Source organism: Vulpes lagopus, chromosome 1 (genome assembly GCF_018345385.1).
Source record: "Vulpes lagopus strain Blue_001 chromosome 1, ASM1834538v1, whole genome shotgun sequence".
Classification (NCBI taxonomy): domain Eukaryota; kingdom Metazoa; phylum Chordata; class Mammalia; order Carnivora; family Canidae; genus Vulpes; species Vulpes lagopus.
The window spans coordinates 167,749,549-167,774,706 of record NC_054824.1 but is presented as its reverse complement, the minus strand read 5'-3'; the positions used below and the strand labels follow the sequence as shown (position 1 = coordinate 167,774,706).

Below are 25,158 nucleotides of genomic sequence, written 5' to 3'. Positions count from 1 at the left end.
TAGAGATGCTCAATTGAAGGAAAGGTAGGCCCTGTGTTGCAAAATACTTTTTCTTTTAGAAAGGTGAAACTATACTTATTAACCATTGTATTTCTTCAGATTTCCTCAGTTTCCCCTTTCGTGGTCTTGTGAAAATTCTTTACCTCTTTTATACATCACTTGTAGGAATGTGGAAAACAATACATTAAACATGTAATTACCATATGACCCAGTAGTTCCACTCTTAGATATATACCTAAAAGAACTGACCACAGGTGTTCAAACAAAAACATGTACATGAATGCTCACAACAATTTACAGTAGCCAAAGTGGAAATAATCCAATGTCCATTAACAGATGAGTGGATAAACGAAATGTGGTATATCATAAAATGTATATATCCATAAAATGGAATGTTAGTCATAATGAAGTATCGATATACACTATGGCATGAACAAATATTGAAAACATGCTAAGTGAAGGAAGCCAGACACAAAAGGTCACATGGTATATGATTCCCTTTAGATGAAACATCCACGGTAGGTCAATCTATACAGATAGAAAACAGATTAGTAGTTACCAGGAACTTTGGGGAGGGAGGAATAGTGAGTGATTCCTTAATGAATACAGGGTTTCCTTTTTGCAGTGATGAAAATGTTCTATGACTAGATAGTGGTGATAGTTGTAGCCATTGTGAATGTGCCAAATGCCACTGAATTGTACACTTTAAAATGTTACAGTGGTAATTTTATGTTTATTGTACCACAATCATTTCTAAAAATGCCTTGGAAAGTACTATGAAGTGAGAAACTTCCCTTGAAGACTGCTGCCAAAGGTAACCAGTAGACATGGTTATTATTATGTACACTCAGCTGTGTTTTAAGGCATAGTTTCCTAAGATTGCCATAACAAATTGACAAAACCTAGATGGTTTAAGGGCAGCCCAGGTGGCTCAGCGGTTTAGCGCTGCCCTCAGCCCAGGGTGTGATCCTGAAGACCTGGGATCGAGTCCCATGTCAGGATCCCTGCATGGAGCCTGCTTCTCCCTCTGCCTCTGAGTCTCTGCCCCTCTCTCTCTCTCTCTCTTTCATGAATAAATAAATAAAATCTTAAAAAAAAAACTAGATGGTTTAAAATAACAGAAATTTATTCACTCACAGTTCTGGAGGCTCTAAAGTCTGAAATCCTGGTGTCTGCAGAGTTGGTTCTTTTGGGAAGTTCTGCAAAGATCTTATTTCAGATAAAGTCACATTCTGAGGTTCTGGGTGAACATAAATTTCAGGGGCATATTATTCTACCCAGTACAGCACATGTTTTGATTTATTTATATGGTGATTGTTATGTTACATAAATAACTTTTATATACCTTTATTTTTCTAGCTTATAGATGGCATAAGCATTATTTTAATAGTCTTTGGTATTTCACCAGGTGGCTAATTCACCATTTACTTAACACTTTTTATATTGTTGAACATGTAGGTGATTACTAATTGTTGACCAATTGCGAATTATTGTTAATATGTGCTAGATTTCTAAAATTACCAGAGTAAGGTGTATGAACATTTAAAACTTCTAGTTTCAGCAAATAACGTAAATCTGATGTCTTTTTTTTTCTTCTTCATCTTTATGTACTGGAGTACTGTTAATACTTATGTACTGACTTGAATTTAGATTAATAGTCTTACTTCTGTGCCTTCCAGTCTCTTGATAAGAAACATCATTCCCACAGCTTGTACCGTATTACTTTAGCTTAGACACACGTAGTTGTTGCTCTAGATCCTTTGCATGAACGGTAGCCTGGACATTCGCAAGTCACTGTGTCTTATTTCTGATTTAAATAAATCAGGATTATGAGAGAGGAGTTATACATATTACCTCATTTTATGTATTAGAAATGCTTGAATTACAGTAAACGTGCATGTATACTTATGAATATCTTTTCTTTTCTCTGTTTTAGCATGGATGTATTTCAAAGATTGGGTTCAAATGCAGCTTTGACTTCTTCAAAAATAGCATCTTTTGAAGAAGCATTTGTATCTCTTCAAAAGTTAATGGTGGTGGTGAAGGATATTCTTGAAGGAATTCAGAGGTAAATTCTAATTTTAAAGTTTCATTTTCTCTTTCTTCTAGGTTTTATTAGCCTTTTCAGAGAGGTGCTGGGAGTCTTCCAACAAGTTTTATAAACTAATAACTTTTAGACTTAACTTTTCCCTCTCCCTTGCAAAGAGTCACTATTTGTAGTTTGGACCACTAGCACATTTCTATTTTTTTTTTCCTTTCTAAAAAAAAAAAAATATGCCAGGTTGTAAGCTTCATAAGGAATTTTATTTTCATTATTATGCAACTAAGCTCCCAAAACAGTGCCTAGCATATAATGGGCACTCAGTAACTACTTGTTGACTAAACATATGTTTAGGTAGTTATCACTGCTCTTTAAAAACAAATATATGTTATTATTTCTTAACATGATTGATTTCCTCAAATATAGCCTCATAGTACCACAAACTGAAAAAGTGTAAGAACCAGCATAGTCTTATGATGCTTTGAGACTTCTGCATATGTGATTATCTTAAATATTTGTAGAGCATATAGAAAACATAGAACCAGAAAACTGTAGAATGGACATAACAGCAAGCACCTTTATAGGATAAAGTCAGATATGTTTTCTTTTGTGGCAATAAAGGAGAATACTAAACAATCTTGCAAGTTTGGGGATACATACCGAAATCTCTTGACCTGAGTTAAATATGCGGCTTGCTAACAGAAGACTATTGTTCTCTAGAAATTAAGAAACAAAACCAGAGAATCAAAATTGATTTGATTTTAATATGTCCAAATTTTAAAAACTTGGATTTTCACAACAGTAGTTTTTGAGCTTCTTTCTCAGTGTCTCTTAAGGGTTTTTGGAAACTTCATCTCATTGTTAACACATGAAGCCTTTGTACCCCTTTTGGATCACAGTTGACTAAATGATTCTTCGAATAGCTTTTTGGTAATCTTAAGTTACTAATGAATTGAAGATGTGGCGGATCCCAAGGGAGATGAAATTATCATCTCTAAGTGCAAATAATTCCTTTTCTACTTAAAGCAATACTAAATAAGAGTAGCTTTATGAGGGAGAAATATTCAAATTTTTATTTTAGTTATGCAAAATCTATTTTTACATTCTAGTTTGCATAAAAGCCATTCTTGACACTACCTTTTCTACAGGAAGTGTAGGGGTAGCAATCTGCATTCAGTTACTCAACAAATGTTCATTGAGCACCAGTTATGCTTGGCATCATAGTAGACCCTGGGGAATCAAAGATAAATTAGGTGCAATATCTGACTCCAAAGAACTTGGAGAAAGAGTGTAAACAGTCACATTACAACAGAAAATTGCAATAGAGTTGTTAATATTTTTAATAGGAACTTATGCAGGAGGGAGAAAGGGTTTGGCAATAGATGAGGTTGGAGGGGGATGTCGGGTAGGCCACTCAAAGCAGTTTCTAACTTTATCCCATAGGCTAGTATTTCAGTATTTTAAAACTTTCTCCAGGTGATTCTAATATGTAGCCAAGTTTGAAAACCACTAGCTAACATTCTTAATCAGTGGTTCTCAAAAGTGTAGTCACAGATTCAGCATCCTCGTCTCAACCTGGAACTTGTTACAAATGCAAATTCAAACCCTTCCAGACCATACTGAATCAGAATCTCTGGCGGTGTGGCCCAGTAGTCTGTGTCTTCCAGGTGATTCTCTGCAATACTGGTTTGAGCAATGCTCAGCCCTGGCGGCTGATTATAATCACCTGGAAGGTTTAAGGAAAGAACAATGCCCAGGCCCATGCTAAACCTATTAAATCTGTATTTCTGAGTGTGGGCCCTGGGTGTAAGCATTTTTAAAAACTCCACAGGTGATTATCAGGTCAAGCCAAAGTTGAGAAGTTATAGTTATGTACTGCTTACATAAGTTGTATTTAAAGAAATAAATTGCTATTCTTTCCTTTAAGGGCACAGTACTGGGAATAAAAATATTGGTGGCTCTGCTACTTTTTTGCATGTTACCTGGGGTAATAAATTGTCTTGAGCCTCAGTATTCATCTGTTAAACCAGCATAATAATACTTTCCGGAGCTTTTCACAAAGTTGTGGTGCTGTGAAATTCAAGTGTTGATATAACTAGCCAAGCCAGTGATTCTCCACTTACTTGTTGGGGGTCTTGTTAAAAATGCAGGGTTCTAGCCATAGTGAAATCACAATATCTGTAGATATTTCATAGAGGGAGGGAAGTTATATTTTTAACAAGCATTCCAGAGAATTTATATGCAGGTGGTGGGAGACCACAGTAAAGAAATGAATCCAATTTCCTGCAATAAATATATTAGAACCACTTTTGCTACCAGTAGGGGGCATTGTGAATAAAAAAAAGTTGGGTCATTTCAGCATTCATTAATCTACAGGAAATTACTAAAATTGCAAAGTTTTCCTTTTTTTATTTTAGCCCTTCAGACAATAGGCATTTAAGTCGAAATGTAATAGAAGTTAATAATTATGTTTTCAAATGTATATGTAGTCTTAAAATGTTTTAAGAAACAGTCATATTAAATTCAGTTAATTTTTTGTGTTGGCTAACTGTGGGTAGATTTTTACATTTTTAAAATGTTGAAAAATACACTAAACTTTGTAGTGACTGCATATCATTAATACTTTCTAAGCCTTGTTTTAAAATTTTTTCTTAAAAGATTTTATTTATTAATGAGAGAGAGAGAGAGAGAGAGAGAGAGAGGGGGGCAGAGAGAGAAGCAGGCTCCATGCACGGAGCCCAATGTAGGACTCGATTCTGGGTCTCCAGGATCACCCCCTGGGCTGAAAGGCAGCCACTTAACCGCTGAGCCACCCAGGTGTCCTGTCTAAGGCTTGTTAAAGTGGAGTAGTTTCATTTGATTTTGAGATACATATTCAGTGAATATTGCTCAGCTATTTTATCATAGCAGATCATGCATGTATGATATTACATGGGGGAATCAATAACAAGATGACCTATTAACCTAGTCCTTTCTATTAAAGAAGTGACTGAAAATGTATTTATTAAACTAAGAGTTTGGGCTTCTAGTTCCAGATTTTATCCCTTTGTGGTTGACTTTAGGCTTGTTACCTACCCTCTCTAAGCCAGTCTCTTTCCTTATGAAATGAGAATCCTGATGCCTTTTTCAAGCAGAATAAAAGAGATGATGTAAGTGAAAATACTTTTTAATCTGCAACATATTTGCAAGTATTAGTCTCTGTGTTCCCCTTAAAGCTGATATAGTAAATTTAAAATGTTAAAAAATGTGTATATCAATTTTAATAATGCTCTAAACATGATTGTGATAAATTAAGGTAGAAAATGTTGGTGGAGCAGTTGTCCACACAGTTACACAATTGGGAGCAGAATACCTAAGTTTGCAAAAGTTGAAAAAGAGATGGAAATATTGCTGATTCTTATACTTTCTACACACTTTCTGGGTGGGAGAGTGACCTTAATTTATTTGCTGTTGGTTTATAAATTGCTTTTCTCTTTGCCATCTCTTCTTTTTTATGTGTATATAGGAGTAATCTGAGCACTTTTGTTAATGGCCTCTTTAGCTAAACACCAGAGAACCAGAGTCAGTACTCTTTCCATGTAGACAAAAACCCATTAAGGTTTTTTTTAAGTTCATACTATTTAGTCTCATTTTATACTTTAGTAAACATGATCAAGTTACTCTCAAGATCATGAAAACCTTTTGCTTAGTACATAGAGATTATAAAAGTTTCACTTGAAGTGAAAAATTGAGGAGTCCTATAGCAAATTTTAAAGAGAAGTTCTATTTGTATAGTAATCAAAAATCATTGTTAAATATCTGTGGGCTTCACCTGGCATCTCTGCAAAGTTAAATAAACAGGTCATATAATTGAGCGCTGAAGCATACTGTAAATGTGTGCAGCATTGACTTCGAAGCTAATACTCAAAACAATGAAAATGTTTTAAGTATGTTTTTGTGTCTGCCTGGCTTGGAAGCAGGGAGGAAAGTGGAGAGGCAATGTAGGAAATTGCACTCTGCCTAGATTTTATAATCATGGTTATGTGTTTCAGCTTTATAAAATAAGGTTGAGATTATTTTTTAAAAAACAAAAAAATAGTAGTGTTTTGAATTCAAAAATATAAGTAGATCATGCCTAAATGTGCATATTCATTTTAACACTTGATTTAACATGTAAAACTATATTTCTGTGTTAATATAATGAACTGTAGATTTCTACCTCAGGTAGCTTTAGATGAAGTGTTTGAAATGATGAATGTTTTCTTAGTTTCATATTTTGAACCATACGCAGGGATGGGAGAGGGAGTTACTATTCTTTATAAGTAACTTGTCACATTTTGGGGGGGGATGTTTTTATATGAAAGAGTATGTCTTGTTAGATAACATTTTCTTTCTGTCACATTTGGTTTGGTTGTCTTTAAATGGAGGTTAGTTGAGGGCTAACAGATGCATTGGACTTGGCCATATTCTGGATGGACTCCATGCATCATCATAGAATATGATTTTGGAAAATGAAAATGACTCGTGCTTGGGTTTAGGAAAGGAAGATGATTGATTTTTATTGTCTTCAAATGCTTTAATAATCTTCAAAACTTTAGTAACCTCTGTTACAATCCTGTGTCTTTGGTTTGAAATACTTTGTAGAGCTCTTTTTCTAAAGCACGGTAATAGTCATGAAGTTTGGGATTTTTTTTGATGTGTCACTTTCCTGTATTTTTTATCTTATTAAGCCTCTAAAAATGAATTTTCCTATTACTTTTTTATGGAATTTTAACATAAGAGCAAAACATGTACTGGTATAACCAACCATACATGATTCCTGTGAAAAGGAATCCTGTCACAGCAGTTTTTCAGATCTTCTAATGATTAGCCACTTCACAGAAGGTGGAGCTTGCATTTGCAAAAATATTTAACTTTATAGTGTATGTTTTGGTAGCCAACCTCTTGAGGTTGTTTAGAAAGGTTGTTTAGAAAAGGTCATCCTTCAGTTGATACAAAGACAATACTGTTTAGGCTGTTTTATAGATCAAGCTAACTGCTGAAAGAAAAGTTCCTGTTAGAGATGTGTAGATTACAAAAAAAAAAAAAAAAATTTAAATAGTGACATTTCAACATCTCAACTCATTGCAGTATGCAAGTAGTTCAGCCATTGATGAAATTGTCCTTATCGAGAGTGAAGAGGTTTGTTCATGCTTAGGTCTGACCTACTTTCTTTGAGTCCTCTCTACCCTTAGATAGGATTTTACCTCCTCTTCCCCACTGGAGTTTGCACAACTCCAGATATCACTGCACCTCTTTATCAGACTCTTTGCATGCCCCTTGTCCTGTCCATCACCGAGTGTATAGTTGCTATGTTGAATAAGAGAAAATAATACAACCTATTAATTAAAAATGAAAGAATTTATTTGCTTTACCCTCCATGTCATCATTTTGTACGTAACTTTCTTTATTTGGTAATCAGCTCTCTGGGATTTTGAACACCTTTGGGGCAGAAACTTTACTTTTCTTTGTTGTACTTTTGTATATCTAGATCTATAATCACATCACAACTATACATAGTAGATGGGGAAAGTACTGAATGAGTTTCTTATAGTCTTTTCTGATGGAGGGTAGCTTTTTTTTTTTTTTTTTTTTTAAGATTTTGTTTGTTTGAGAGAGAGTGCATGTGCACACAAGCAGGGTGAGTGACAGGCAGAGGGAGAGGGAGACAGGCTTAGGGAACCTGATGTGGGGCTTGACCCAGGGTCCTGGGATCATGACCTGAGCTGAAGGCAGATGCTTCATCGCTTAACCAGCACCCAGTGCCCCTGGAGGGTAACTTCTTTAGGGCTGAATACTACTACTAGTACAACATTATGACATTAGATGAATAGGTAATGTAAAAATTTTAAAAGTGATACAGAAGAGAGGAGTGCGAGCTAGGAAAGGGTAAAGAATGAGAAAATCAGGAGGAAGGAGAATGACTGGAAGGAAGAGATTTATGTCTAGAACTGATGATAGAGTGCCTAGTAATTTGCCCAAATGGCTTGGGGGGTCACATATTATCCTTGATTGCTTTATCCTGGTCTCTTTATATCCACTTTATAAATTAGGGTTAGTAGAAGGAAAGATGGGATCTAATGGGAGGGATTGAGTGAGATTCAGGGAATAGAAGCAGACATTTGTTATATAAGGCATATGTAATGTCTTAACATTAAAACACAGATAGTTATAAGTAAAAGCTTTTTATGGTATCTGTATTATAGTTTGATAAACACTGATCTCAACATTTATATCAAATGTTATACATAATATATAATCTACATTTGCTGAGAAAATACGTTGCATCCACATATTAATCTGACTGAATTATCCAACACTAGCTGATTTTTAAATCTGGCATTTTAATGCTACTGAAGATAACAGATTGCTCAGGACTTAAATTTTAGAATAACTAGATTTTATTTTACATATCTGAAGCTCTTATCTATGCTTCCCATGATTTGTAATTTAAGAATAGGACATAGGAACCTTTATATTTATTCTAAATATCAGTAGGTTGATGCTACAATTACTTCTTCCATCCCTAAATCATTTCTAGGTGTCAGTGTAACCTTGTTTTAGTAAATAAAATCCAGGTTTGGGTAAGAGAGTTAAATATTTTCCATCATAAACTCCTTGATCACAGCAGAATTAAGCAATGAAATATAAAGATTACTCTTGAAGATAACAAATATTTTATTTAAAATCAACATTCTTGGGATGCCTGGATGGCTCAGCTTAAGTGTTTGCCTTCGACTCAGGGCATGATTCTGGAATCCTGGGATCAAGTCCCACATCGGGCTCCCTGCATGGAGCCTGCTTCTCCCTCTGCCTGTGTCTCTGCCTCTTTCTCTCTCTCTCTGTGTCTCTCATGAATAAATAAATAGAATCTTTAAAATCAATGGTCTTTTAAATTTGCCTTTTGTTTGTAGCTGGTTATTTCCATCTGATAATTTATTTTTTGTTTTTAATTTTTATTTTTTTAACTGAAGTTCGATTTGCTAGCATATAGTATAACACCCAGTGCGCATCCCATCAAGTGCCCTCCTCAGTGCCCATCACCCAGTTAGCCCATCCCCCCGCCCACCTCCCCTTCCACAACCCTTTGTTCTTTTCCCAGAGTTAGGAGCTCTCATGGTTTGTCTCCCTCTAATTTTTCCCACTCATTTTCCCTCCTTTCCCTTATAATCCCTTTCAGTATTTCTTATATTCCCCGTATGAGTGAAACCATATGATGATTGTCCTCCGATTGACTTACTTCACTCAGCATAGTACCCTCCAGTTCCATCCACGTCAAGCAATTGGTGGGTATTCGTCCTTTCTGATGGCTGAGTAATATTCTATTATATATATATATATATATATATATATATATATATATGCCACATCTTCTTTATCCATTCATCTGTTGAAAGACATTGAGGCTCCTTCCACAGTTTGGCTATTATGGACATTGCTCCTATAAACATTAGGGTGCAGGTGTCCCAACGTTTCACTACATCAGTATCTTTGGGGTAAATACCCAGTAGTACAATTCTGGGTCATAGGGTAGCTCTATTTTTAAGTTCTTGAGGAACTTCCACACTGTTTTCCAGAGTGGCTGTACCAGTTTGCATTCCCACCAACAGTGCAAGAGGGTTCCCCTTTCTCCACATCCTCTCCAACATTTGTTGTTTCCTGTCTTGTTAATTTTCGCCATTCTCACTTGTGTGAGGTGGTATCTCATTGTGGTTTTGATTTGTATTTCCCTCCATCTGATGATTTATTGATCTGATATTTGATTACATTTCCCTGCTTTTTAAGTCTTAAGGTAAGAAATGCTAAAACCACTTAAAACTACATTTTTCAATGAAGCAAATGGGGTAAATTAACTAAGTCAATGGGGTTTGAACATTAGTAAAATAAATGAAAGAGTGGAAATTAACAGTGCTGAATAAGGGCTATTATAGTACTTTTAGCTTAAAGAGTAAAAATATGGGATAAAGCCAGATCAGTTCTGAGTCTTTCTTACACAGTTGTTGTACAGAAGGTTTAGAGACTCCCATCTCTAAGGATTTTGAGAAATACCCTCTTGTGCCTCTAAAGATCTTTTAATACAATAGTAGGCCAACCATCTGCCTGTTTTAAGAAGTGATGCAATCAATACCCTCAGGACTACTTCTCAATAATATAAAAGGTTGAGTCCAACTCAGGACAGTGTTTTCTACATAGAAGACAATAAATATTTGTCGTATATCAGAAACCCCTGGAATTATCTAACATTTTGATGTGCCAGTTCCTATTAATAAGGCATAGTAGACCTTCTAGAATCAACATATACTTACCCTTAATTATAATGTAATTTAACTGTAAGTTGTAAATTTTCCAATTAATCTTTCTTTTTGCCAACATTAAGTTAATTTACTTTTTGACAGCATGTAGCTATGTATTTTCCCCAACTTAATTGTTGAGCTAAGACAAATTATGAAAATCATCAAAATTATATTTTCTCTATTTAGAGATGGTAATTTGTGCAGACTTTATTTTAAACCCTTTTGATAATAGATTAACAAGTGTGAGTACTTTGGTACACTACTGGAGGGTAAAATAATATAAAGAATGTACCCATCAGCCTTCTTCAAAGGGATTTGTATTCATTTACTAGGGTGACTGTTGTAGAAAAAGTGAAATAATAGGAGAAATAGGGGATTGCTAGATACTGGCTCTGTGTTTAATACTAATTCCAGCGACCTAAAATTCCACTGTAGTGGAGAAATGGTTAGACCAATCCACCTTGATTGATAAACAGTAACTCCTTGTTTGTTTGAAAACGTGGGAAAAACAAGATTGGGAGTTTGATGACAGGGACATCTGGAGAAGAGTGGGTGGATGGGCATCTTGTAACAGGGACACAGTATGAGGTATTTGTGAAGGGTTACCCAAAGCAGAGGAGACTTGGTAATGAGATGGATGAGATCAGCAGTCCTGTAGAGGTCAGTCTCTCCCTAGCCACCACAGTGTTTGCTTAGTGAGCCGATAGACAAAGGGACAGTGGCAGTTTGGTAAGATGAGCTCCAAAGTGGGACTTCCCCTCCTGAAGGCTGCTTTGGCTACTGCCAGTGCTGAGAGCCCAAACTGTTGATAGCAGGGGCAAATGCTAATAAGCACTCAGTAAGGCACCATTCACTTGGGAGACGAATAAGCCACATAGGGGCAGTGATTTGTCTTCACCTGGAATAAATACTTCTTTTGGGTCCACTGTCGTGATTCTGCCAGCAACTTCATCTATTTATTTAAGGGATATCTTGGCCACTGTCTTGATATGCCATACAACTACAAAACTAATTTAATAGCAAAAGTGATGCCATGGCCACATGGAATTCATTGTATCATGCATTACTGAAGTGACTTTGCAAAACACTGGAGTGACTATAAAAATGTTATTTATCATAGCAGTGGTGAGGTTCGGATACTGTTTTCCCCAGAGTCGGAATATGAAAGATTCAGAAATCAAGGGGAGCAAGTTCTGGTAATGGTTTTTCTATTATGATACTAAATAACTCTTCTGGTAACAAGTACTGTATCCCTCATTGCTTAGTCAGGAAAACAGAAATGACTCTAGGTATTTCAAACAAATTTTAATATACATACGTAATTCTGTTGGAAGGACTGGAAGAGTAAAAGGGAGAGTGTAGGCATTTCTGGAGGTGCGAAAAAGAAGAGGGTTTTTAATGCACTTTGGAAATATCTTGTATCCCGCTGCCTCTGTATCGTAGGAACACAATTGATGATTACTATGATTGTTTTAAGATTTTATTTATTTATTCATGAGAGAGAGGCAGAAACACAGGCAGAGGGAGAACCAGGCTCCCTGCAAGGAGCCCCATGTGGGACTCGATCCTGGATCCCGGGATCACACCCTGAGCTGAAGGCAGATGCTCAACCGCTGAGCCACCTAGGCATCCCTGATTGTTTTTTTAAAAGTCAACAGTCCTTCAGATTGCTTGGAAATAGTTTTAAACAATTAGAGAAGTGGATATGATCCTATGTAGTTTCCTGTGCAGTAAAAGAGGCATTCTTCATTCAGTTCAGTGTGTTCCATTCAATGAAACTTTTTTTTTTTTCTAAGATTTTATTTATTTGACAGCACAAGCAGAGGAGGGGCAGAGGGAGAGGGAAAAGCTGAGCAGGGAGCCTGATGTGGGGCTCAATCCCAGCCAGGATCCCAGGATCATGACCTGAGCCAAATGCAGGCACTTAACCCACTGAGCCACCCAGGCGCCCCCTCAGTAAAGCTTTGATTGTTATTTTTGCTTTACATATTTAACCTTAGGGCAGCCATCTGTCCTCAAAGCAAAGCAAAGAAAATACAACTTCTTTTCAGTACAATTAATCAGGAATTAGTTGTTTTCATAAATGTATAGATTTCCAGAGAAGTTGCAGAGATATAATTGTATTATAACTTGAGCCAACATACTTTTCATATCCATGCATTTTCAACTTTCTATTGAAAGTCATTTTTTAAATAGATTTTATGTATTTTATTTTAGAGGGGGGGGGTTGTGAGCAGGGGCGGGGGAAAGGAAGAGAGGGAATCTTAAGCAGACTCCACGCTGAGCACAGAGCCTGACACAAGTCTCAATCTCACCACCCTGAGATCAAAACCTGAGCCAAAACCAAGAGTTGGAGGCTCAACTGACTGAGCCACCCAGTCAGGTAAGCCAATTCTTCAACTTAGATACTTCTGTTATGTAATGACTCATGGAAAGGCACCATTGTGTATACACCTTTCCTTATGGATTTCTACACTCTGCCTCAGGTCTGTGTCTTACCTGGGCTTTAGGGTAATTGGTTCCTGCTGCCATCTATCCTGTCGATCACCAACAGAACAACTGATCTCTCTTCTCTACATGCTGAGATACGAAGAATATTCCTAGTTCAACTAAGATAAATAGGACTTTATCAAGAGAAACTTCACTAAAAAGCTAGTGGATATATGACTAAACAGAAAAAAAAAGATGAGCAGTTCAACAATTCTTTGTGCTGAACCAATCAAAAGATTAGCTGCAAAAGAACTTGTATACAGTTTATTTAGTTGATGGTTAATTTCCCCTATCTCACCCCTCATGTTCTACTACATGACAAATCATCTCAAAACTTATTGGCTTAAAACATTGACAATCAGTTACTTTCTCCAATGGTTCGGGGGTTGACTGGATTCAGCTGGGCAGTTCTCACTTGGGATCTGTGCAGTTGCAGTCAGATGGTGTCTGTGGCCATCTCAAAGGATGGCTGATATGGGGTGTTGACTAGAACATCAACGTGTAGCATCTCCATGTAGCTTGGCTTCTTCACAGGCTGAAGGCTGGTTTCCAAGAGTGTCTAAAAATGTCAGGTAAAAGCTATATTGCCTTTAATGACACTGCTGCAGAAATCCTATAGTATCATTTTCCATGTAGTCACAGACCTACCTAGGCCCAGGGGAAGGGAACATAGACCTTATCTGTTGATAGAAGGAGAAATGTCAATATTACATTGTTAGAAGAATACATGGATGAGAGATCCTGTTGTGTGGCCATCTTGGGACACAGTCGGCCCTCTGGCCACAACAGTTTACATCCCTCCTAGTAGCAAAATATACTCATCCATCTTCTCCCATTATGACATTAGCTTAAAATCTAGGATCTCATCATTTAAATCAGGTCTGGGGTGGTTGAGGCAAGGCTTCTTTCATGTGACACCTTAAGTACCATTCCTCTCTATCTTGACTGAATTAAAGAGACAAGTTCGTTGCCCTTACCTCCCAACATACACTATCAAGACAGGCATAGGATAAGTGCTATAAACCTTCATTCACATTCAAAATGGGGGGAGAACAAGAGGCACGCAGAATTCCTAGCAATTTTAAAATCCACCTATGCACATGTTGCCACTTTCTTCATTAGGGCTCAGTCCTGCTGCCTGCAAATTATTTACAGCTGCTCTTGACTTTGTTCTCTGGACTCTTGGTTTTGGCCTCTGAACTTTTAACATAAGTAAGCTGCAAATGAGCCTTTTCAACCTGTCTCCTGTTCATAAAAGGTAGGGGAGTCCAAAACGTCTTTTCATTTTGTAATATTTCTAGCCCATTTAGTCGTAGTGATACTTCTACTAGAACAATCCTCTGAAAAACCGTTTTCTGAGAATCTTACTGGGATTCACTTCATTAGGCAAAAATGACAACCACAATTTTTTTTAATTTTTTTTTTTTTTATTTATGATAGTCACACAGAGAGAGAGAGAGGCAGAGACATAGGCAGAGGGAGAAGCAGGCTCCATGCACCGCGAGCCCGATGTGGGATTCGATCCCGGGTCTCCAGGATCGCGCCCTGGGCCAAAGGCAGGCGCCAAACCGCTGCGCCACCCAGGGATCCCCAATTTTTTTTTTTTTAAATAAACCCTTGCATTTAACCCAAACTCTCCCTTGGGTTCTCCGTGAAGCTACTTGAGGGCAATGCCCTTAATATTTTTGGAAGTCCTGCTGTTTAACAATTTGTGAGGCACACACTTAGGACGCTTAAAAGGCCTTTTGTCTGTCTGAAAAATTCTCCAAGTCACCTTGGGTCTTTCTGAGCAAAAGGTTTTACAGTAATTATTGTTTTCATCTTTAAACCACATTTTCCTGCTAGACCTATTAAAGGTAAATATTGAATAATACTTACAGTTCTAACCTCCTGATAAATTTGGTTATTGCTTTAGGAACTTTAGATACACCCTCGGTTTTTGTAACATTTCCTGGACTCACCATTGATTCTGTCACCACCTCCTCTCCCCTCTGTATATGCTCTGCTTTGGTGATCACATCTACTCCCAACCCCTTTATGAACATTCTTTAGTCTTACTCTGTCCTTGGTTCAATCATGAGCTTTCCACTCCTACTCTAAATGTCTAAAACTGAGCTCATTATTTAAACTAGTGCCCCTGACTCCTGTTTTCATCCTCAGTTTCTTAAGGTACCAGGATTCTCTGTGTCCATTAGCTCAAATTTGTTCATTGTATGTTCATATTGGTATATGGTTACTGGTTTTTGAGCAGTTCTGTGATTTTTGTTAAAATTTCCAACTGTAACTGTGAGCTTTTCAATTTCTTACTGTAATGCTGTCAGCTTTTGCTTTCTATATTGTGAGATTATGGTGTATCTTCCTGGCGTATTGGTGTTCTTTACTGCTAATTATTTTTCCTTTCAAGTTTATTTTTGTCATTTGTTAATACTGCCAGACCAGCTTTCTATTTTTTTTTTTTTTTTGGCTAGTATTTTCCTTCTATCTCCAACCATTCTAGGTCATTATTTCTTTAATTTTTAAATTATTTATTTATATTCGAGTTAGTTAACATATATTGTATTTTATTAGTTTTAGGGGAAGAGTTCAGTGATTCATTAGTTGCATATAACACCCAATGCTCATTACTTCAAGTGCCATCACCCAGTTACCCCACCCCACACCCTCTTTAATTTTTTTACATGATTTAAAGCTAGACTTGTTTTGATTGATAAATAAAATCTCTTTCCATAAGTATTACTGGTATATTTGGACTTCTTTTTAAAATATATATATATTTGACAGCACAAGCAGGGGGAGCAGCAGGCAGAGGGAGAGGGAGAAGGCCCCCCCACAAGGAGTCTGATGGGGTGGGGGGCTAGATCCCAGGACCTTGAGATCCTAACCTGTGCCTGAGCCAGACGATTAACAACTGAGCCACCCAGGCACCCTAGACTTATTTATTTTTTAAGTTTAAGATAGTTTTATTAATCCAAAAATACCACCCTACATTTGCAAATCTTGAGGTCCTTAAGGATAAAAAATTCTTACAGAAACTGTAAGAAGCACAGATGTGCTTACTCATTGAGGTTGCAGACAGAAACCCGCAGAAGGACCTAAAACAATGACTACCAGGAAGAAGACGACAACAAAAAGCCTTTCTGAAAGTACTATACAAATGGATATTTTGGATGAAGGGAAACTTCTTGCTCATCATTGAGCCAAAATCTTGGCTTATGTTCATCTTATTAAACAAAAACTATGTTCCCCAAATATTTACAAATTCAGCTACTAAAATTCCTTTAAAGATCTTTTGGCGGTGCCATAGTAAGGGCCTCCTGAAGTGCACCTATGTGGGGCTGCACACTGTCACTTACCTTTTGTATTTGTCATACCTTTGTTTGTCCTTGCTTGCCTTTTATTGGATTGAACAAGGTGTAATATTAGTTTTTTCTAATCCTCCTTTTATCCCACTACTCGTTGGGAAGTTGCACATTTTATTTCTATTTTATATTACCTTTAATAAATGCCTATTTGATTTATAAAGTCTAAAATATCAGGATTGGGGCACCTGGGTGGCTCACTCAGTCATTAAGCATCTGACTCCTGATTTTTGGCTCAGGTCATGATCTCAGGGTAATAAGATTGAGCCCTGCATTGGGCTCATGCTGAGCATGGATCCCCCTTGGGATTCTCTCTCTCCCATTCCCTCTGTCCCTCCCCGCCCTCTAAAACAATCAGGATTATTCAGATCCTGAGTAAAAGGATCTTAAGAACACTTAAATTCTGATCTCCCTCCTCTCGTCTTCCTTGTCCTTATTCTTTAGCATTTTAGCTTCACATTGTTTTAAACCATTCCCCAGACTATTTATTATTACACGAAATAGCCCATGTTTTCATCCCCATCATTATTTATTAGGTGTTTGGAACTTTCATTTCTTCCTAGATCCTACTCTTTCTTTTAGGATTCAGTTTCCTATTTAATGAAGCAAATTTTTGAGTCATTCTTTCACAAAGATCTAATAGTGGTAAATGCTCACCTTCTGACTCACAGTGTTGTTTGGCTTTAATTCTTAATTGATACTTAGCTGAGTGCAGATTCTAGGCTGACAGCTATTTTCCCTGAGCACTTTGAAAGGTGTAATTTTATTATCTTCTATCCTCTTGGAGATGGAAGTCAGCTGTCAGCATATTGCTTTTTCTTCGTAGGTCATCTGTTTTCTTTTTTCTCTGAATGCTTTCAGGATATTCCTCTATAACTTATGTTTGGTAATTTTTATCACAATACGTCTAGGATTTTGTTTTGGTCTTTCTTGAGATATGGTATACTTTCTTCAGTCTGAAGACTCAAGTCTTCCATTCTACAAATTCTCATTCATTCTCTTCCATGATTGCCTGTTCCTCATTCTCCTTCTTCTCTTTGGAATTTCTATTCCTGCCTGTCCTCATTCTCTCAGCCATATCTCTTAGCTCCTTTTTTGTGTGTTTTTTTTTTTTTTCATCTCTTTCATCCCTCTGTGCCATATTCTGAATAATTCCCTCAGATTTTATTTTCACCAATTCATTCTTTCCCCAATTGTAATTAATCATTTAAAAATACAGAATACCTTCACATTGCTTAAAAATAACTCAAAAGGCAAAAAAAGGATATACAGTGAGTGAAAATTCTTTTTCTCATCTGTTTTACCTCAGCTGTTTTATTCTCCTCTTCAAGGATAACCAACATTAACCACTGTAGATTCTCTCTAGTTTATACTTTGTACTGCTCAATTTAAAGAGACTAGATAGTAAGCTATTTAAGGGTAGCAGCCCTTTCAATTTTTAATATATCCCCACCCCACACAAGAGTTAACATGTGATAATTGCAGAAATAAACGATTGGAAAGAACCTGGCTACCTGGATCCTAATGCCATGATTACATAGTTACAGGGGTACAGAGTTTGAGCCCCAAATGTGCAAGGTTAGGAATTTTATCAGTTTACTGAAACGTTCTCTGACTCAAAGTAATCAAATTGAGAACAAAGTGAGCTGATATATCAGAATACCCATTTATTTATTTACATTGAAATCAGTAACTGAACTGAAATATTTATAAACTGGATGACTCTTAGTGGAAAGTTTACATTGAAAACTAAATTATCACCAAGTTTTCTTGCTGACTCGGGGTAGGGGGGTGCGGGCTTCAAGCTAAAGTAATCTCTTTTCTTTTCTACAGTTTCATCTGCCACGGTCAGCTGTGCCCCTGTGTAGTAAAATTCTTTTCCTTTAATCCCTTTTCCAAAGTTCTATACAGACTACTCTACTTTTTGTTGACTATGTCAATTCTGATAGTTATCTCAAAATTTTGAAACACAACTGGACAGACATCAGTGTTGTTTACATTGCTTTCATTACATTTCTGTTTTCCTAAGGAGATATCTTGATGACTTTGATTAGCACTGGATGCTCACTAAGGTTTTATCTGCTGTTTGCAAACCGTATCTTAGGATGAGTATTCATCTTATGTGTTGCATATACCTCCTAGAGGCATCTTGGGTAGAAACATGGACACTGGAACCATCTTTTCTGAGTTTAAATCATTGCTCTTTTACTTCCCAGGCTGACTCCAAAGAGACTGAGATTATAACCATTATATTATGATGCTTACATGCCAATGTAGAAAATACACTGAAGGCTAATGACCCAGATAAAAGGCTGAGTGAAAAGTAGAGTATATAGTATTGTAACTTTCTTAAAAAATTAACAGAAAGCTGTAATATTTGCCAGAATATTTTATTGTATGTATGTATATCTCTAACACATCTGTAAATCATATAATCTGTTCCTTTAACTATTGGAATTATACTTTCCTTCTATAGAATTATTTTTATAATTACAAATGTAGTCATTAAAACTACCTATAAACTCTCCTTGTCCTATCACCAGCTCTAGAAAAAAAAGATTTCCAGTATTCTGAGTAGATCAATTTTAAGTATTTATTTTGGCCAAACAACTCAAAAGTTCCTGTATTTAATACTTCTATCTAATTTGTATAGTCAGCTTGCAAAGTTTTTTGTCCCTGAAAGGAAAACGGGAACATAAAATTTGTCTAATTTATTTAAATTGTTTAAATACCAGTTTTATTTATTTTTTTTTTAATATTTTATTTATTTATTCATGAGAGACACAGAAAGAGAGAGAAAGGCAGAGGGAGAAGCAGGCTCCATGCAGGGAACCAGATGTGGGACTTGATCCCGGGTCTCCAGGATCATACCCTGCGCTGAAGGCAGTGCTAAACTGCTGAGCCACCCGGGCTGCCCATCCAGTTTTAATTATATATGGTGTTCTTTCAAAATTTAGAACTGATGAATATCTTCCATTTGCATAGCTGATTTCACCAAATTACCTATAGAAAACATTTTTTTTTTTAAGATTTTATTTATTTACTCATGAGAGACACAGAGAGAGAGGCAGAGACACAGGCAGAGGGAAAAGCAGGCTCCATGCCAGGAGCCCGATGTGGGACTCGATCCTGGGTCTCTAGGATCATGCCCCGGGGTGAAGGCAGCACTAAACCGCTGAGCCACCCAGGCTGCCCTGATTTTAATTTTACTTGTAGTAAGTGACCAAAAAAATTTAAGAGGATACTCTAAGATCTAAGACTTTTTTCCTGGAGAGTGTTTCCTCATTGTTGATTTGATACATTTGCACCCAGTTTATCAATGATATAATTTAAATTATCATCAGCAAAATCCAGTTTGGTAGTACTGTCCAGGTGCATCACTGTATTAAAATAAGAGCAGAGCTTCAGGAATCAGAATGACAGGAAGGTGAATACTAGTTTCATCCATTTACTAACTCTGTCACCAAGATAGGCTAACCTTTTTATATCTGTTTCTTGATCTAGAAAATGGAGTTTGTAACAGTTGCTTTATTAGATTGCAGAGATTAGAGATAGCATTTGTTCAGTCCATGGCACTGGTCAGATGCTGAATAAATTATATTCTCTCCAATAATGATGTAACAAGCAGCTCATAATAATAATTAACCTTTGAGTCAGTTCTTAGCTTTAGAGAATATAAAATGAGTTTCTCAAATAATTCTGTAAACATTTTCATTCATGTAATTACTGTTTTTAATCTAATATTTTATTGTGGTAAAGCACACCATAAAATTTACCATCTCTACCACTTCTAAGTGTACTTAAAAAGTGAATTAATGTGGTATTAAATATACAGCCATTACACCATCATCTCCATAACTTTCAACTCTATAACTTTCATCCATCTCTATAATTGAAAGTGTATTCCCATTAACCCATTTCCCAATCCCCCCAGTCTCTGACAGCCACCATTTTAATGTCTATGATTTTGACTACTCTAAGTTTATACACAAAAGAGTTGAAAACAGGATCTCAAAGACATATTTCTATACCCATGTTTATAGCAGCACTATTCATAATATGTAAAACATGAAAACAACCCAAGTGTTCATCAACAGTTGAAGAGATAGGCATTATAGTGTAATACATACAGTGGAATATTATTCAGCCTTAAAAAGGAAGGAAATTCTGACATATGCTACAGCATGGATGAACCTTGAGGACATTATACTAAGTAAAATGAGCCATGTAATTACTTTTTAAATTTATTGATTTTTTTCACACTCTCAAAAACTATTTTAAATATTATATTAATTTAAAACTGTCTTGCCAGCAGGAAACATATTCAGTTCTGTGGGATATAAGTTATGATTTATAAATATCCAAGAATATACTCTCTTCTTTTGAATTTCTAGAATTAAATATTAAACTTGAGTATTCTAGACATCTTTTCCTGATCCTTAGTCTATTGCTTTATTTTTCCTAAATAGAAAATCTTTGAATTTTTAAAATTCTAATTTAAAAATTAGTTCATTTTTAGTGCATTGTTAGATTTTTAATTTTAGTCAGATTATTCTATTAACTTTTATCTTTTTAAAAAATTTGAGTGGTTGGGGTACCTGGGTAGCTTAGTTGGTTAAGCATCCCACTTTTGATTTCAGATCAGGTCATGATATCAGGGTTGTGAGATTGAGCCCCGAGTCAGGCTCCTTGCTGGACATGGAGCCTGCTTAGGATTGACTCTCTCTCTCTCTCTCCCTCTGCCCCTCCCTATCCCCTTCAAAAAAATTGAGTGGATAGTCTTTCTTTTTTCTTACAGAGAACTATAGATATTGGGCAAGATGGAAATTGTGTAATTCAGATTAACATGTTTTTTACTTAATGCTAATTGCTCAGATAAAAAAGAAAACTCAAAAGTACTTCTGTGGTTAAGTATCAGGAGGTCTAGTGAGTGTTGGCTCTGCTACCGACTTCCTCTGTGGCTTTGAGAAAGCTATAACAACTACAAAGATTGAGTGTTTGAACAGACAAAAAACAGTTTACCAGAAGCATTTGGTAAAAGCAAATTAAAGAGTTTCTTTGGTTACCTTTAACATTCTTTAGCTATTTTATTTACTTTTTTAAAAGTTTTATCCATTTATTTGAGAGACAGAGAGAGTACGCACCCATGGGGGTGGGCAGAGGAAGAAGCAGATTCCCTACTGAGCAGGGAGCCTGATACTGGGCTCCATCCCAGGATGCGGAGATCATGACCTGAGCTGAAGGCAGATGCTTAACCAACTGAGCCACTCAGGCGCTCCTGAAAATCTTCAATTACTTTAAAAGAACTTTATTCCATTTGATTTTGTAAAATCATTTAGAGGCACGAATGATAGTGGTTATCCGTTTTATTAGTGGAAAAAGCATGGGCTCCAGAGTTAAACCAATAGAGATTTAGATACCTACCACCACTCTGTGTAATCTTAGGCAAGTGTTTTATAACTCTGGCCCTTGGTTTCTGCATCTGAAAACTGGTTTCATAACAGCTAAGGTTTATTGACATGTGCTGGGCATTGTGCTAAACATCTTAGATATATTATTTTATGTAGTTCATATAATAACCTTATACGGTAAATACTACTCTCTCCTCATTTCACAGGTGAGGAGCGGAGGTGCAGAAAAGCAGGTAATTTGATCAAGGTCACATAACTAAATTTGTGGTGTTAAAAGAATTAGAGATGAGGTATGTAATATGTATGTCAAGCAGTGTCAGACTCTGAGTAAGTCTTCAGCAAGACATATGTTATTGTTGATGCTGTTCTAAAAGAAACCAAAGTGAATTCAGATCAGACTTAGTTTATAAATAATCTATAAGCTGAGGATCAAACACTATTTCAGATGTCTGTTCCCAGTTCTGATTCCAGAACTCTAAAGTGAACTTTCTAAATTATAAACAACTTGAAGAGAGGCACCCATGTCTTTTAATTTTCACTTATATCCCATAGCTTTTATATAATATACATTTGAAAAGATAGTATGCATTTAATAAGTACTTATTAATGATTATGAATTTCTCTTGAAAGGTCAAATGTGGATGTATTTATAAATTAAAAACAGCCGTTTTCTGAAAAGTACTTCATTTCCTTTAAGGGCTAATTCTTTATTATTTTAAAAATTGCCATTGGAGGGTAATTTTAGGACTTTCATTATAAAAGTCTTTTGTTTTCACATTGGTGTAAGAAAAAAAATGAGAAAGCTATAGAGAAGGCTGACCTCTCAAGAATTTCTGTGTGGGGAATTACGAAGGCATGGAAGTCCATAAACCATTTCTCCATTTATTTTTTTGTATATTTGCAACAAGCTGTACTTCTAGTTAGTGAAAGTTGGCAATTTTTTTTTTTATTTGGTACCAGGCCAAATTCCATTCTCATCAACTCAGAGTTCGTAGGACAAAATGAAATCTAAATTCGACCCTAAATTGAGTATATTTTAATAAAGATGGTCTAGTCTACTTGGGACTCATAATGAAATCTAAATTCAACCCTAAATTGAGTGTATTTTAATAAAGATGGTCTAGTCTATTTGGGACTCAGTTTACCTCAGAATAGTCTTTAAGAATAGTAAATTTTATCACAAATCCTATAATGTATATCCTAGGGTTAAAAAATAGCTTGTATAGTTTTTGTCTGATTGCAACAGTAACATATCTGTGAGTGATGCTGGTATACCAATATGCCTTTCTTCATTAGAATATAATTTGGTGATATTTTGTCAGATAACCAGATATTTACATGTGGAGCAAATGACTTCTTCTTAGAAACCTAAAATTCATGTATTTCATCACTGGAGTAACTTGTAAACTTGTTTGTTTACAAGTAGCAGTTAACAAGTGGGAAGGGATTGTCAAATGGGTAACAATGAGATATTTTTTTCCTCCCTTATCTTCCTGTGCTTGGTCAGTTTTTTTTTTTTTTTTTCTTTCACAAGTTGTTTAGAATTATGATGCTTTGGTCTACCATGCATCTTTGTCTTTTGTTCACTGCTGTATCCAAGGGCCTGGAACAGTGCTTGCCTCATAGTAGGTCCCAAATATTTGTTGAATGAGAGAATAAAGGGTCTCTTGTTTCTGCTCTTGGGCATTTTTGGATGCTCTTAGCATCTTGCTTTTTTACTTACCAGATACATTCTGAGGTTTAACCCTTATTATCCACTAGATTTTGAGTCATCCACTGGATTCTGTATTATATGGTGTGATATTATTTATAGTGACAAGTGTGCTTTGTGATGATAAGAGGGAAAGAACTTACAGGCTGACAATGTAGTCCTCTATAGAGACAGAAAGTAGATTAGTGGTTGCCTGGAGCTGGGATTGGAGGTGAGAACAGAAAGTGACTGCAAATGGGCAGTAGGAATCTGTTTCAGTTGAGGGAAATGCTTTTGGATTGTGTTGATCATTGTACCGCTCTGTAAACTTGCTAAAAATCATTGAGTTGTTACAATGAGTGAATTTATGGTATGTAAAATGTACCTCAGTAAAATTGTTTAAAAAATAAATAAAACCAGGTTGGGAGTTTAAAATTTTTGGAAAAATTGGAAAACCAGAATGATGTAATTCTTTTATTTCTTACTTTAGATATGACTTTTTGCTGTAGGTAAATGACTAACTTACCTAAAGCCAATTTTTCTGTGAATTATTTCAGGCCAGAAATGTGAATTTTATTCTCTGGAAAAGTACTTTCTTTTGTGATACTAGCTTGGAATTTATTAAGGCTCTTTAATATAAAGCATCTTGTTACATCTAATTTCCTTACCCTTTTTTATGGAAGTAATCCAAAGCTAGAAAAATGAATAGATGTATATTATTCCACATTGCAGATAATCTGTTTACATTTGGTTACACAATTAGGACACCCAATTTTTTTTCCATTGCCTTTCAGAAAGATTAGTTTAACTTACCTAAATTGCTTCATTTTCATTTTAAGTGAATTATTTATGGATTCTAATGTATAATCTTCCCCTCTCCCCCCACCTTTTTGTTGTTGTTGTTAGGAAATTATTTGTATTCTAAAATTACTTGTTGGGAGAAAAAAATGTTTCCATAAAACTAGTATTCTTGTGCAGATTTTTGTATTCTGTAAGGGTCTCCTTGCAAGGAGTAAAACCCCTTAAAAAATGTGACAGTGTCCTGAAAAATTATTTATAAAAGCTTTCCCACAAGTCTAATAAAAGCCAAATAGCTTAAGATCTAATTAAGGTTATTGAGATCAGTTAACTAAAGTCCGAAGCTGTCAAGCATTGGCAAGGACGTGAGGACCTAGAGACATTGGAATTAAAAAGCACTTGTATTTTAAGAATTGAGGTGGCTTGATTTCTCAGATCATTGTACAGTTATTCTGTGACTTGAAACCATTAGATGATAATAGTTGTTATTGTGACTTTTATAATTGAGAATATAGTGCTGGCTGTAGGTCAGACTCTGTTCTAAAGACTTAAGGAATTCCTTTGATTCTGATAAGAATCTTGTGAAGTAAAGACTACTACCATCCTCATTTAGCAGATAAAGGAAAATAAGTGGCACAGAACTCACCCTGGGTCACACAGCTAGAAAACCCAGACAGGCAGGCATGGCTATCATCACTACACCAAAGTAAAAATACCTTTCCTTTTCTTTTTTTCAAAAGCTTAAAAAAAAAAAAAACAAAAAAAAAACAAAAACTTCATCCTCAAAGGACTCAAAAATTCTTGGTATAAGAAAATAAAAATGAATATACTGCTAGATGGAGAAATATGTTTTTCCATTTCCTTCTTTATTTTTATATTTTCCTTGTTTCCACTTGTATTTTTATGTTTGTTATTTATATATTTATATTTTTATGTCCTTTGTGTTCCTTTCCATTGCTACTTTTTTTTACTTTTTTCTGTGTTACTCTCAATGATTGACATGCTCTGATTACTCATGCTTTTTCATACTATGCTAGGCTGATAGTTCAAACAATAT

The 25,158-nt window shown here is 35.8% G+C and overlaps 1 protein-coding gene across 7 annotated transcripts in view; it reads left to right on the top strand.

Moving 5' to 3' along the window:
- Positions 1 to 25,158, top strand: part of SWT1 (SWT1 RNA endoribonuclease homolog) — a 98,512-nt gene that overhangs the window by 51,969 nt on the left and 21,385 nt on the right. For 6 of the 7 annotated variants that reach the window (XM_041755194.1, XM_041755185.1, XM_041755177.1 and 3 more), the window contains one exon: positions 1,937 to 2,068. In XM_041755194.1, coding sequence (XP_041611128.1) covers positions 1,937 to 2,068 — 132 coding nt within the window. Of the gene's footprint in view, positions 1 to 1,936; positions 2,069 to 21,819; positions 21,848 to 25,158 lie in introns of those variants that run through there. The other variant, XM_041755201.1, reaches the window with a different exon arrangement.